Raw genomic sequence first — 15,470 nt, forward strand, 5'->3', positions numbered from 1 at the left:
TGTAATCTTTGTAAAATCTGGAAATGCAGAAATACATTTAACCATCCAAGTTAATCACGTTTAGATAAGCATGGAAAACAGAAAGTGTTGTGGACATGCTACCATCTACCTACATTTGTCTCTCAGACTTGGATATTGTAGTAATGAGCTCAAGAGAGCGCGATGGAAGTGAAAAGTAGCGTCAGCATCATTTAGTGGAAAATATTAAAAGTCCTAGGTCTAAGTCTATTCCCTCACCTGCAAACTGGGACCAGAATACCTGTTTTGCTCTTCACATGGAGTTTCTGTGAGAATTAAATAAAATACTGGAATATTTTTTGCAAACCGTATATTGCCATACAGTTGCTAAATAGAGAACTAGAGGGAATATGTAATATGATTATAAATGGTGGATGGATGAAATTATTTTATATCATGATTTTTACCCAGTTACTTTGGATTTTGTTTCTGTTTGTTTTCTACTTTTCTACTAGCATCTGGTCCAGGGACACCTGATTCCATTGAAGGGGTAAGCCAGCATCTTTCCCCTGAATCATCAAGAAAAGCTTACTGCAAGACCTGGGAGCAGCCAAGTCAGTCAGCCTCCTTCACTCACATGCCTCAGTCACCTAATGTGTTCAATGAGCATATGACAAACAGCACCATGTCACCAGGGACAGCAGCACAGAGTCTAAAATCTCCAGCTTCCATAAGATCAAGAAGTGTATCTGATTCTTCAGTTCCTCAAAGAGGTAACACTGCTCTTTCTGCTATCAATAGCCCTCCAGTGTTCCCAAGATAAAAATCTTAGTTACTCCCAGATTTTAGCCCCAGTTGTAGGAAGATACTCATTTTGGGTTTTTATGATAGATTAGGGGAAAAAAAACCCAAAAACAAATAAAATAAGAAATAACAAACACTTCAAAGTATTGCCAGCAGAAGAGACAGCTAGATGGCTAGTAGCTTTGCAAAGGGATAGCGAGAGAGGAATTAGCGTATTGTTAGTGTGCTCCATATGGTACAGTTATTTTTAGAAATAAACCTACAGCATCATGAAAGTCCCGGAAGGTGCCTTGATATTGAAAAAGTTAATCTTTGTATTCATTCAGTCATTCTTTTATTTAGTCAGTGTTTTTCTGAACTTTTTTTATACTTACCTTTGGCTCTGTACTTGTGCTCAAATATGTAAAAATGAATGATGTAGGTCTTGTCACAAGGCAAGATTAAAGTATAATGAGCAAATGCAGGTATCAAGATATACACTGAGTCCGTAAGAACATAAAGACAGGCACCCCAGCTGGCCTCTGCATTTCAGAACAGTCCCTGCCTTTGGAGCTTCTGTTTGGCAGCAGCACCTTATGATTTTCTCATTTGTGATGAAAATCCCAGGGTGATGAATGATCTCTGCTGCTGTATCCCATGCACCCCAGAATTTCCTCATGTAAAGTGGGAACCATATAGAATTTCATGAACTTTCAAGAAATAAGGCTGCCAGCACTTACTAACCATTCAGTAAATGGTAACTATTATTTTAGAGGCAATATGGCAACCATTAAACATTAGGTTCTAATACACGAATATCATATTTCCACTTTGTGGATTATAGTGATAAAAGTTGTTTTTGCTTTATAATTGGCTTGACATTTATGTAAATGAACATGTATTTGATTTTTCTATTTTTAGATTCACTTTCAAAAACATCAGCACCTTTTAACAAATCAAACAAAGCAGCAAGCCAACAAGGGACCCCATGGGAAACACTTGTCGTTTTTGCTATCAACTTGAAGCAATTAAACGTTCAAATGAATATGAGTAATGTAATGGGCAATACAACGTAAGCTATTCATATCCAAAGGAAATATATTCAATCATTATTTGTAATTTTTCTTGTAGTAAAGCAATTCAAAACCTTTTCTTAATGCTGAAATTTTTGAGAAATTAAAGATAGTAGATAAAAGATATAAATTATTTTATCCTGAAAATGGCTTAATCCTAAGGATATTATAATATAAAAGCATGAAATATATGTTCTAAAAAGAGTAAAAATTATAAGGAAATTAGAGTAATTTTCTAGCTAAGAAAAAAGCTTCATCATTGATGTTAACATTTGAATATTTACCACATAGTTTTTATAAGAAGTGTGTTGTTTCATTGTCAAACTCGACCTTTTACTTAAATAATATGATTTAACTTCTTTTTAATTTAAATCCTGTTTTAATTCATGACATTAGAAGTCATATATCTATTTAATAACCCTTTTTCCTCTTTTTAGTTGGACAACTAGTGGTTTGAAGAGCCAGGGCCGTCTCTCAGTAGGAAGTAACCGTGATCGAGAGATTAGCATGTCTGTTGGTCTGGGAAGATCACAATTAGATTCAAAAGGAGGAGTAGTTGGAGGGACAATAGATGTCAATGCTTTGGAGATGGTTGGTATGTTGAAATTTTACAACTGATCTAATATATCTGCAAAACAGAAATCTTAAGAAAAAGTTTTTAGAAATTGATTGCAATGAGTTTTTCCCGTGGACATTTCTGTGAAAATTATTATTTCTATTTTAGCTCATATTTCTGAACATCCAAATCAGCAACCCAATCACAAAATTCAGATTACTATGGGTTCTACTGAAGCTCGTGTTGATTACATGGGCTCAAGTATCCTCATGGGTATCTTCAGTAATGCTGATCTTAAGCTTCAGGATGAATGGAAAGTAAACCTGTATAATACATTGGATTCAAGCATAACTGATAAAAGGTACTTATTAAGACATTACTTTTTGAATACTTTACATGACTGCTCTTAACATATTTTCCAGTAAGAAAACAAAAGCAATTCATTTTTCGTGCAAAATATTTTTATATTATACAGTTAATGCAAATAAAAAAGCTGGGTGAGGAAGAGAATTTTTCTTGTATTTTTTAAGTATATTCTGTAAAACATACAATAAAAATCCTGTTTTATGCTCTAGTGAGATTTTTGTCCATGGAGATTTGAAGTGGGATATTTTCCAAGTCATGATATCAAGATCAACCACGCCAGACCTGATAAAAATAGGAATGAAGCTCCAGGAATTTTTCACACAACAGTTTGACACCAGCAAACGAGCTCTGTCTACCTGGGGACCAGTTCCGTATCTTCCCCCAAAGACAATGACTAACAACCTAGAGAAAAGTTCACAAGAACAAAGTAAGAATTAGAATTAAATCTTTATATATACTTTATCTTTCACTAAATATGTGTTATATTCTTAATTAAAAATAATAGTAACAATAATAATCTATATGCTATACTTACAAAATAGGCTGTAGGCTCTTCATCCAATTCACTCAGCAAAGGACCATATCTCCTACCTACCAGTGGAATTAGAGGCCATCATTTGGGAAGTTATTACTTATCATCTATTCCCCTGCTACAGTGCATCTGCAACTATTCTAACTTCATGCTCTTGAATACTATTTATGACAGTATCGTATTCCAGATTTAGAGCATGGGCTATGGAGTTGGAATAGCTGGCTTTGGATTCATTATTATTTGTGTGATATTAGGCAGATCATTATTTTTGCTCAGTAATTCAATTGGCAAATATTTATTAAGCAGTAGCCGTGTGCTTAGGCACCATTCTAGGCACAGAACATCTAGTGGTGGACAGAGTCACTTCCCTCATGAAACTTACATTCTAATGGGAGAGACAGACCATAATTAATTTACTAACTAAATAGATCATTTCAGTTAGAAGTGCTGAACAAAAGAACAAAGCAGGGGAAGGATACAGAGAATGATAAGGTGTGAGGATAGCTATTTTAGAAAGGGTGATCAGAGAAGCCTTTTCTAAAGTGACTTTTTAGTGGAAATTTGAGTGAAAGGACTAGGCTAAGATCAAGAGAGTTCTGGGCATACGGGGCCACTGAAGGGTCCAGTTCTCCTGCAGTAGAAACAAACTTGACTTGTTCGAAGATCATTAAGGTGGCCACTGTGGCCAGAGCAGAATAAGCCAGGAGGAAAACGCTGGACATGAATTCAGAGAGGTATGCCACAGATAAGATTTTTAATATGATGGGCAGCTATTGGAGAGTTTTGAATAGATTTGATATCTGAGTTACCTTTTCTTAAAATACTCATTTTTAAAGCATTGCTCTGGCTACTGTGTGGAGAAAAGACTATAGGCAGGTAAGAATGGAAATAAGGAAACCATTGCAATAGTTACCATTACCATTGTTACATACATAGTTACGATGTATGGATGCAAGGAGGCCATTGCAAGAGTCCAGGCAAAAGATGATGGTGGCTTTTGCTAGGGTGATAGAGATAAAGTGGTGAGAAGTAGTCAGAATGAGGATAACTTTTTAATTACTTTTTATTATCACAGAAGCAATACATGTGTTCATTGGAAAAAACTAGAAAATACAAGCAAAAAATAAAAACATCATATTCCACCCAGAAATCATAACTCTGAACACCTTAACACATATATTAATTTTTCCAGATATTTTTCTATGCATCTAAACAGATATGTGTACTTTTTCCATCAAAATACCATTCATATCGTTTCAATACACTTTTCCAGCCAACGATCTCCAATTTTCCATTTTGCTTATTTTTTATTTCCATTAGTTTTCAGAGCACATTCAAATTTCCATAATTGACCTAAAAATATCCTTTACAACTGGTTTGTCCAAACCAGTATATACAATCCAAGATCACAGATTAAATCTGGTTATGTTCCTTTATTCTTTTTTAATTTAGCGTAGTTCCTTTTTTTGTATGACCTGACTTGTTGAAGAGACCTGGCCAATTGTCCTATAGAATGCCCTACCTTCTAGATCTTAGCCACTTCCTTGTGGTGTCATTTGCCTTGTTCCTCTAGTCCATGTATTTCTTTTAAACTAGAAGCAATATCATGCATATACTAATTGAGGTAATGTTTTGCAAAACACCTGGCCTGGATTCTTCAAAAAAGTCCTTGTCGTGAAAAATAAACAGGCTTAGGAAATTGTTTTAGATTGAAAGAAACACACCAGCTAAATACAATGCATGGATCCTTGTCTGGATCTGGGATGAGAGATGTGGAAAAGAGCCAAAAAGGACATTGTTGGAATAAGTGGGAAATATAAATCGTATATTTGATTAATGCTTCTCAAACTTTAATGTGTGTCTGAACCACCTGTGGATCTTATTAAAATGCAGATTCTGATACAGTAGATATGGTGGGACTTAAGAGTCTGCATGTCTAACATGCTCGCAGGTAATGCTGATGCTGCTAGTTCTGTGACCTCATTTTGAGTAGCAAGGGTATACAGAAGTAAAAAGCATTACTTAAAATCAGGGGGTCTGCATTTGATTTCTATGTCTTCCAGTCACTGGTCCACTTAACCCCTTTGTTCTGTTTCTTCACTTGAAATCGGTCAAGATGACATACCTAGTTTATAGAGTTATTGTGAGAATTATGTAAAATTTTATGCAAACACTTTGTGAATCATTAATCATTACAGAAGTTGTTAGTTGTAATTTTTATTAGCAAGTTACTGCTTTGCTTAGCTCTGTCCATCCTCATGCAGCATCTTTCCCCAGACCATATCTTTATTAGCTAGTGCTTAGTGTTAACCAGGTGTTGGACATTGTTTTCATCCCTTACATGAGTCACTTTCAGCTGCAGAAAGTAGCTACCCTCCTGCCTTCCTGCCCCATTCAGGATACTCATGATGCACTTCAGGAAATATGTTTCTTGATTTTCTTGCAGTGCTTGATGCAGCTCATCATCGACATTGGCCTGGAGTATTGAAGGTGGTATCAGGATGCCACATATCCTTATTTCAGATTCCATTACCAGAAGATGGAATGCAATTTGGAGGATCAATGAGCTTACATGGAAATCATATGACACTGGCATGTTTTCATGGTCCAAATTTCCGTTCAAAATCCTGGGCCCTTTTTCATTTAGAAGAACCAAATATTGCTTTTTGGACTGAAGCTCAGAAAATCTGGGAAGATGGTAAACTGACACATTTCCAGCTTTTACTTCTTCCTATCTTCTGTTATGATTGTTTAAGAAAGTAATTTTCCCTTCTCATATCTTTTGTCTGTTTTTATTATGATATTTCTGAAGTCCATCTCTATTTGTTCTCATGTATCTGACATGTTAAGGAGTTCACTGCCAATGAGTCAATATCTATAATATCTGAAACATGTTAAAGGGCTTATTTCTGAACTTTCTATTCTACTCCCTGTTTCTTACTTGGGCAATTAAAGTTCCTGCTGCTGTGGCTGGCCATAGTCACGATGATAGTTACTGTAAATATGAAGAGAAGACACATAGTGGCAGTGTGAGGAAATTATTTGCCCATCAAGATTATATTATAAAACTTATAGGCAAGGTTGAGCTCTTGCCTCTATTACAGTGATGAACTCAGTTCCTTTGAGCTTTAATTTCTTATTCGGTGGTTTCTTAATGATGAAGGAAAACATGGTTGATGCTCTTCGTCTTACTGGGAACAAATCCAATTATGACTAAAAGAAAGAAGAATTATTTGTAAATTATTTATCTTTTTGCTCACTTATTCTTCATTTTTATAGCCTTCCTAGCTACATATGACCATAGCCTATCTGTGTATGACTTAGCTAAATCTATTGCTAGGAGGTCACAACTGTTTTCTTGGATCGAAATATAGTTTCTTACTTTAAAAAACATCTTTTTTTCTTTTGCTCTAGGCTCTAGTGAACATTCTACATACGTTGTACAAACACTAGATTTTCATCTGGGTCATAACACCATGGTTACCAAACCATGTGGTGCTTTGGAAAGTCCTATGGCGACAATAACCAAGATAACAAGGCGCCGCCATGAAAATCCACCCCATGGAGTAGCAAGTGTGAAAGAATGGTTCAATTATGTTACAGCCACAAGGAATGAAGGTTGAATTTTTTAGTCTTTGGAGAAATTTGTTTGTTTTTTCTGTTTTGGGTTCTGTTGACTATGTTGAGAGTTCAAGTAGAGGTGGAGTTTTCATTTCTTTAAACAATTTTCATTTTGCTCCTGCTGACACAAGTAACTATTGTTTAGTACATGATTCACCACCCTGGTAATGGTACATCTCATAGACTCAAATTATTTTAGATGTAACTGAAAACATTCAAAATAAAATTGCTTTTAAGTAAACAAAATTAAGTTTATGGGGAAATATTTTGGAAATTTTTGGAAAATAACATTGGAAAAATATTTTTGTAGTAATGCTAAAAAGTGGAGGTTTGGGGAAGTTATTACACAACTAAATAATGGAATACCACAAACTTAAAGTTCAGCATGGCTGAAACAAAATAAAACTAAATAATATTATTCCATCAAGTCATAAGTTTAAAGAGAGTGCTTTGCTGCCCATCAAAATGGACTTGGGCCCCATGGAAAACAGTTACCATGGAATAGATGACCTCAGGAATTAAATAGGAACTATTAAAAGTGTTCTGAGAACAGAGGAGGATAAGAAAGTAAATTAGAATATAATGCCTTGTATTGACTATTCTACCTTCCAAATAGGGATTTGGAGGAAGGGGTGTTTTTGGCTGGGATACTCTGGAAGGCCTGTTAGCCTAATGAACTACTATCTGTGTACCTAGAAAAATATTGATTTTTATAAGATATCTATAGTGTAATCATAGCACATGTGTTGGAGAAAATTAGGACTTCTACCTAATTTCAAGGTTAGGATCCTATTTAATCCCAAATTCTTTAAAAGGGAAGTGTTCAGTCTATGGAGACCTCTGGGCTTAATGAAACACTTAAGTTCAGACATGAATTCAGTTGAGAATAGCATTCATTTTAATATCCAAGAAGCCAGAACTAGAATGTACTGATGTATTGGATTTATCCAAACTCCATTATAAAGCTTTGGTCTTGACAACAGTGATTGATTGATTGATTGTGACTCTTTTCAACTTTTGAAATGATCATAGTTCTGTGTGTCATAGTTGTCCTGACGGCTATAGGCTTATCAATACCTATTGATTTAATTTGACTTTTATTGTCTTTATCGTTATGCATGTAGAGCTAAACCTACTTCGTAATGTTGATGCTAATAACACAGAGAATAGCACTACTGTGAAGAATTCCAGTTTACTGAGTGGATTCAGAGGAGGTTCTAGCTACAACCATGAAACAGAGACTATCTTTGCGTTACCAAGGATGCAGCTTGACTTTAAATCCATTCATGTTCAAGAACCACAGGAACCTTCATTACAGGGTATGTGAAGAAACAATTTAAAGTTACTAAGAAATTACTAAAGTAACTTCAAAATACTACTGCCTTCCCACGTCTTATTTCTGTAATGTTAATATAATCTAATGAAATCATTTCATTTTCTAGGTCAAATTGATTGATTTTCTTACCAGCTATATGACCTCTGGCAAATTATTTAATGCACCTGTGCCTCTTTCTCCTCAGTAAAATTAAGAATAATGGACTTCATGTATAGAGCTGTTATGAGGAATAATTGGCATATTCAGGTTGAGCATCCCAAATCCAAAATTCAAAAATCTTTCATGAAATGCACCAAAATCCAAAACTTTTTAAGGACCAATAATGCTCAAAAGAAATACTCATTGGAGCATTTTGGATTTCAGATTTTGGATTAGGGATATTGAACCAGTAAGTATAATGCAAAATATTCTAAAATCTGAAACACTTCTGGTCCCAAGCATTTCAGCCTGAAGTAGGAAAGTACTTAATAAACTATCATCATTCTATAATCCCATACAAAAATTATTCATTTCTCTATAGTTTTATTTCAAATGGTTACATTTACATGGATCTATGTAAACCCTTATTAATAGGAAGAGAAGGACTCATTTCATTAAATTTTTTCTATTAAAGAACTTTATCATTGCAGATGCCAACCTGAAGCCAAAAGTAGAATGTAGTGTGGTGACCGAGTTCACTGACCACATTTGTGTGACTATGGATGCTGAGCTCATCATGTTTCTTCATGATTTAGTGTCAGCTTATCTTAAAGAAAAAGAAAAAGGTGGGTAGAATTTGTTTTCTTTCAAGCTACAAGAAAGGCAGCTGTTAATGCCATTTACATGGATTTTTATGGTCTAGTGAGAAAATGAGTGGAATATGTCTCCTGTGAGTTGCAAATATAAGTAAATATAGTATGTGACAGACTTTCTGAGTATTTGCTAGATACATAGCACTCTTTTTCTAATCATACCTCATACTGAATGGTGTTTTATACTATTTCTATATACATGTTATGTATATTTTCAGTTAGGCCTTGTAGGAGATTCTTGCAAAGTAGGAAAATGTGAGGAAATACTGTAAATCCAAGTGAAATGATTAATTTCACTTCATTATGAGCTACATAATGAAGCATGAGTTATATGCATAATTGGGAAAACTGGAATAAGAAGATAAGTCTGCTTGGTATGCAGAGAACATTTTCTTTTTATAAATAAATTATTTAGGCCTCAGTGGTGGTATTTTGTTTTCATGAGATAGCTAACATTGGTTTATTCACTGGAAACTTAGTTTGCCCATTAAGAAATGTATGATAACCTTAATATCTATCTGGAATTAGATGAATGCATTATAGTACTCTGTAGCTATTTAAAAGAATGAGGTAATTTGGAATGCTTCAAAATATATGGACATTTATTTATTCAATAAGTATTACACAATTATTGGATAATTATTCAGGTGTAAATATACAATGGTAAAACCACAGATGTCATTCTTAAAAAATTACTTGGAATAAATGTAATTTGTTCAGGCCACATTAAAGTATTGTTTCCTTTTTTTCACGAAGAAAAAAATATAACATTTGTCCTGTAGTTATTTCAAAAACAAAAGACAGATCATTAAAAGACTATGTTGAAAGAGTACAAAAGTAGTATAGCATAGAATAAATTGCTCTTATATTACTATTCAATCAAGATGCACCAAAAATTCAGTGAGAGAATAAAATGAATAATGGTGGCAGATAGAAATCTATCAGATCTTAGTTGAAACTTCAAGGAAAAGTACTGAAACCATATAAAAGGCAGTATTATATAAAAGTAAATCCAGTCTTCACATACAACACCAACATATACCAGTCACTTGGTAATCTTTTATTTTCCCCTCTGCCTTAATATTTAAATTTAGAGAAAAACAGATTCTAGATAAACCTGTGAAATTCAGAATGATTTTCTAGTTCACCTAGCTTTGAAAACCTCCCAAATTTTATTTACTTATTTATGTGAAAACTTTGTCATTTTATAAAATATTATATTGGTTTTGGCCTGCCATGAACTATGTGTATTTCTAAAACAACAAAAAAAAATTTTAATATTAACTGTTTAAAACATTATTCATGGAAAAAAGAGGAGTGGATTTATAATGACAAAGTATTATTATCCATGAGGATTTCAGTTTTAAATAAAGATATTTTAATAGCTGTAAGAATATTTTGTTATTACAAACTAGAAGAATAGTTTTGGCCAAAATATTCAAACATCCCTAAGAAAATTCTTAACAGCATGTAAGACTAGACTAGAATCAACATGTTTGTGGAACATCAAGATAAATTATAGCGCTTTAACCACCATTAATAATATACAAAAGCAAAGCAACTGAGAAGGCTGTAATTAAAGGCAGGATCTGTGTTCTTATGCAATGTGGCAATACATCTTCATTCCTAGGCTCATTCCCAATCAACTTATAACCAAAGCTACATAATGCATATCATATCACCCAGTTAATCGATTATTTTATGTCCGGTTTGTCTTGAAACTTCTGCCCTAAGAGAAATGCTATGTTTATTAAATAAGATGATATGAAAGCTATTTATGTCTCAGATTCAATTTTATGTATAGGAGGGCTGTCCAGAAAGTATCCAGTCATTGTATCCATTGTATCCATGGCTGGATGCTTTCCAGACAGCCCTAGTATACTTGTCTTTTATAAAACATATACTTGGGCATTCACTATAAAGAGTGACAAGGCTACTTACATAAAGAGCTCCTAAGTTCGTAGCCATTAACATACAAAATCCATTGACTTATATACTTTAAATAATGAATTGTATGGTACGTGGATTATATCTCAATAAAGCTGTTTAAAAAAAAATTATTTACCTATAGTCATTCTTTAGGAAAACTACAACTATCAATTTCAGTGCCTTCTCCCTGCTGTCAAATAAATGACCTAAGCATTTTTTACCATTAGTGTTGACATTGTTTTTCTCCAAGAAATAACATAAATAAGTATTTATGGCTTATTTTAAAATATTACTTTTTAATATTTATTATTTATTTACGGCTTATTTTAAAATATTACTTTTTAAGAAATGTAATTAAATGAGGCTTTGGCCAGGTCATAGATAAAATGAGAGATGGAGCCAATTTTCTATTCTTACGATGATTTAAAATAAATTTATAAGGTATATATTTGTTCTATTAATCTATCATTTTCATTATAGCCATTTTTCCACCTCGGATTTTATCTACGCGACCAGGACAGAAAAGTCCAATTATTATACATGATGACAATTCCTCTGACAAAGACAGAGAAGATAGCATCACTTATACTACTGTGGACTGGAGAGATTTTATGTGCAATACATGGCATCTAGAACCCACTCTTAGGTAAGTAATGGATGTACACATTTTACCCATATCCTCATGGATTACTATGAGAAAAAGGTGATTATGAATAATGCAGGTTAAATATGATTACCAAAAATTATATTCAGAAGTTTATCACTTGTAATCTCTACAGCTTCTGACTGCTATTTTTGCTCCTCCTTTCTTCCTTTGTAAGTGTTTCTAGATAAGGCGAAAGAAGTACAAACACAGAATAACTCGGTGCTGATTGGCTTCCACTGTGTGACAATCTATCAGTCACTAAAATATGGGAACAACTCCACTTCCACTGTTGCTATTTTTTTGCACCTTCCCACTAGAATGTTATTTTCAGGAGGTTGAGGTAGCTACAGTAAACCGTTTTGTTACTTAATTTGGGAAGATGCAGTAGAAGTCATACATCATATTAAGGAAACATTATAATTTCTTACTGGATATATGACAATGTAATAGAACCTGCAGTGTCATAGTGTCCTCCTGTCTGCATACTGAGTAATATAAAACCATTCCTAAAATCTTCAGTTTAATGCTGTCAGACTCGGGTTCTCTTACTGAGTCATGATCTACTACAATCATCAGCCCAATTATATCAACTTTTCATATCGAAATTTCAAAAGTATTTTCTAGTTTTAGTTATAATAATTACTATAACTAGTATACTGCCTTTGTGTGTCCTTGTTTGTGATAAACACTCAAGCCTTCCTATTTTTTCCCTTTCCTTTCATCTGCTTTGTTAATCAAATTATAACTGTCCAAATCCTTAAATAGTATCAAAAAGGTCTACTACACCCCTCAGCACAACATCTGATAACTAATATAGATTTTATTTAGATAATGTTGTTATTTTGACATATTTATGGCACAAAATAATTCCAAAATAAAATTTCCATTATACAGTGGACTCTTGTATAAGCAGAAAGTAGTGACTTTGTGTGTTAGTAAATAATTTGTAGTCAATAAAATCTGTTGTAACCAATCAGCAAAACATTTTGGTGTTAATAAATACATATACTCATGAGAAATATTTACAGTGTGAATACTCAGGAACAATATTAAAATATTAGGCCGGGCGCTGTGGCTCACGCCTGTAATCCTAGCTCTCTGGGAGGCCGAGGCGGGTGGGTTGTTTGAGCTCAGGAGTTCAAGACCAGCCTGAGCAAGAGCGAGACCCCGTCTCTACTAAAATTAGAAAGAAATTAATTGGACAACTAAAAATATATAGAAAAAATTAGCCGGGCATGGTAGCGCATGCCTGTAGTCCCAGCTACTCGGGAGGCTGAGGCAGGAGGATCGCTTGAGCCCAGGAGTTTGAGATTGCTGTGAGCTAGGATGACGCCACGGCACTCTAGCCCAGGCAACACAGTGAGACTCTGTCTCAAAAAAAAAAAAAAAAAAAAATAAAAAAGGTTCTAATGCAGAAAACTCTTTGTAAAATCTGTTTGTATTTGTAAATCTAATTATAATGTAATTGAGTATCTTTTAGAGTGAATATATTTAAATTGAATATAAAATGAATTTAGTTTCAAGTGAATAATACTTACCATATTCATTTTTTAGCAAACTAACAAGAGTAACTAGTTAAGTAATACGGTATAGTGAGAGAGAGCATGCTCTGGCTCTAGGCCCCGCTTCATTGCACAGTAGCTGACTGCTAGGCCAACTCCTCTCTCTGCCTCAGGTGCCTCATGGAAAATCTGGAAAGTATAGGGTTGTTACATTGGTTAAATGAGTTAATTAATGCCAAATGCTTATAACTATTTGAGTTTGTGAACTGAACTATACTATTGAGTTCCTCTGTTAACGCAGCCAATCAGATAAATCATCGATGCAGGGGCAGAAGTAGTCCAGGAGTAATTCACTGATTGTTGTTCCTTCCATATGGAAGGAAATATCAGAAAGAGGAAGAAAATTGATCTCCCTTCAAACATGTTTAGCACACAGCATTCAGTAAACTTTAGCTTTTATTCCCCCTGTGGTGTCACATGCTTGTGAAATATTTTAAAATTAACCAGATGTCCTTTTAAATGTTTAAGATGACCATGTAAAAGGCCTAAAATAAACAGGATGAAATTCAGTAAACACTATTGCTGGGTAGGTTGTCAAGGATACTTAGAATCACACATATATTATTTTTTCAATGCTATTATTATTGTGAATCCAGGAATTATAGGCTTAATTATTCAAATGTCCTACTGAAAATATTTTGTCTTGAGTATTAGGGAGGCTTACTGATGTTCTTGACCTACCTTTAGGACTGTACTAGGACATTATACTCCTTAATAATTGTAATTATTATTTTAGATTAATTTCTTGGACTGGAAGAAAGATTGATCCAGTAGGCGTTGATTATATTCTTCAAAAATTGGGCTTTCATCATGCCAGGACTACTATTCCTAAATGGCTTCAGAGAGGAGTCATGGACCCACTGGACAAGGTTCTGTCAGTTCTAATCAAAAAGCTCGGTACTGCACTACAGGATGAAAAGGAAAAGAAAGGAAAAGACAAAGAAGAACACTAAAAGAGTAACTTGATCTGTGAACAAATTATGATTGTGTCCATTAAGTTTTATTACACTGGAGGGTTTTTTTAGTATAATAATTTTAAGTGTAACTTTAAAATAATTCTAATTTTGTGGCCATTGTAAGTTTTTAAGTTAACCTGTTTATTCTCTCGTTCCACCATCCTATGTACAGTGAAGTACTGCATGATAATGTAAATTCTGTGAAAAACTAGATTAAAATATATAAATCTGCTCTTTAGGGTTTATAATTAATTGTATTATGTGCAATATGAATCCTGCATCTTTAAAGTATTTGCAGAGTAACTGTGAAATTTTTTGTTATTGGCCATAACTTTTAGAAAAAATCTTGTTGATAATGTGATTTTTGGAGGGTCATTAATTGCTTTTTTTTTAATGTAGACTTGTATAAATACCTATTTGTATATAATTTGAGTAATTGTGATATGATTGTATACCACTAAAATATTGTTTGTAATTATTGTAATAAAGTCACAATAATGGTTTCAGTCTGTAGTTGGTTTCGAATCTTTCTCTCCTTTGATAGCTTATTACATGCCCATTCTGTGTCACAGTTACCAAATGTTTTCATAGAAGATGATTAATACTTACAAAAGTTCTAAAAATTGTGTTAAAATACTTATATGACAATCGGCTTTCTCTATGTGAATCCATGGGTTCCACATCTGTGGATTCAACTAATTGCAGATTGAAAATATCTGAGGAAAAAAACAAATTCCGTAAAGTTCCAAAAAAGCAAAACTTTAATTTACTATGTGCCAAGTACTACGTTAAATCCATGAAGTGATGTGTAGGCATTGTTTGAGATATTACAAGTAATCTACAGACGATTTAAAGTTTTGGGGAGGATGTGCGTAGGTTATATGCAAATACTACACCATTTTATATAAGGAACTTGAGCATGCACGGATTTGGGTATCTGTGGGGGGTCCTGGAGCCAATCTTCCAGTGTACTTACAAAAATCAGCTCTAGGAGGATGCAGTCAGGGAGAGGCACACTAGAGGATTCAGCAATATTAGATGTTGTTCTATTTCTTAAGCTAGTGGTGAGTACATAGCTGTTCATTTTTAGTATTATACTATATTCCTTATATATGTATATATTTTGTGCATATGAAGATATGTAATGTTATGTATAATTACATATGTACATATGTAATAAAAAGAATAGTAAAATCTAAAATAACACTCAAAGGTAGCTATAATGTTAATAACAAGTCAGGTTGGAAATCTAGCCAAGTCAGTACAGTCAGTTTAGAGATAGGGCAAACAGTAGAATTAAAGGATCTAGAGCTAGAAGACACCTCAAGAAAGCCTCTGGTGCATACTCTTGCATTTAGGTA

At 33.8% G+C, this 15,470-nt stretch overlaps 1 protein-coding gene across 1 annotated transcript in view; it reads left to right on the top strand.

The window, feature by feature from the left end:
- The window catches only part of LOC105815265 (uncharacterized protein KIAA1109-like), a 155,863-nt gene extending 141,250 nt beyond the window's left edge, over positions 1-14,613 (top strand). The window contains 11 exon segments of the mRNA XM_012650412.1: positions 474-731; positions 1,663-1,813; positions 2,252-2,409; positions 2,539-2,731; positions 2,946-3,163; positions 5,715-5,966; positions 6,683-6,886; positions 8,014-8,208; positions 8,855-8,989; positions 11,426-11,591; positions 13,890-14,613. Of these exon segments, the coding sequence (XP_012505866.1) occupies positions 474-731; positions 1,663-1,813; positions 2,252-2,409; positions 2,539-2,731; positions 2,946-3,163; positions 5,715-5,966; positions 6,683-6,886; positions 8,014-8,208; positions 8,855-8,989; positions 11,426-11,591; positions 13,890-14,106 (2,147 nt within the window). The 3' untranslated portion in view covers positions 14,107-14,613.
- The last annotated feature ends 857 nt before the right edge of the window (positions 14,614-15,470 follow it).

This window comes from Propithecus coquereli, unplaced genomic scaffold (assembly GCF_000956105.1).
Source record: "Propithecus coquereli isolate 6110/MARCELLA unplaced genomic scaffold, Pcoq_1.0 Scaffold323, whole genome shotgun sequence".
Lineage (NCBI taxonomy): Eukaryota > Metazoa > Chordata > Mammalia > Primates > Indriidae > Propithecus > Propithecus coquereli.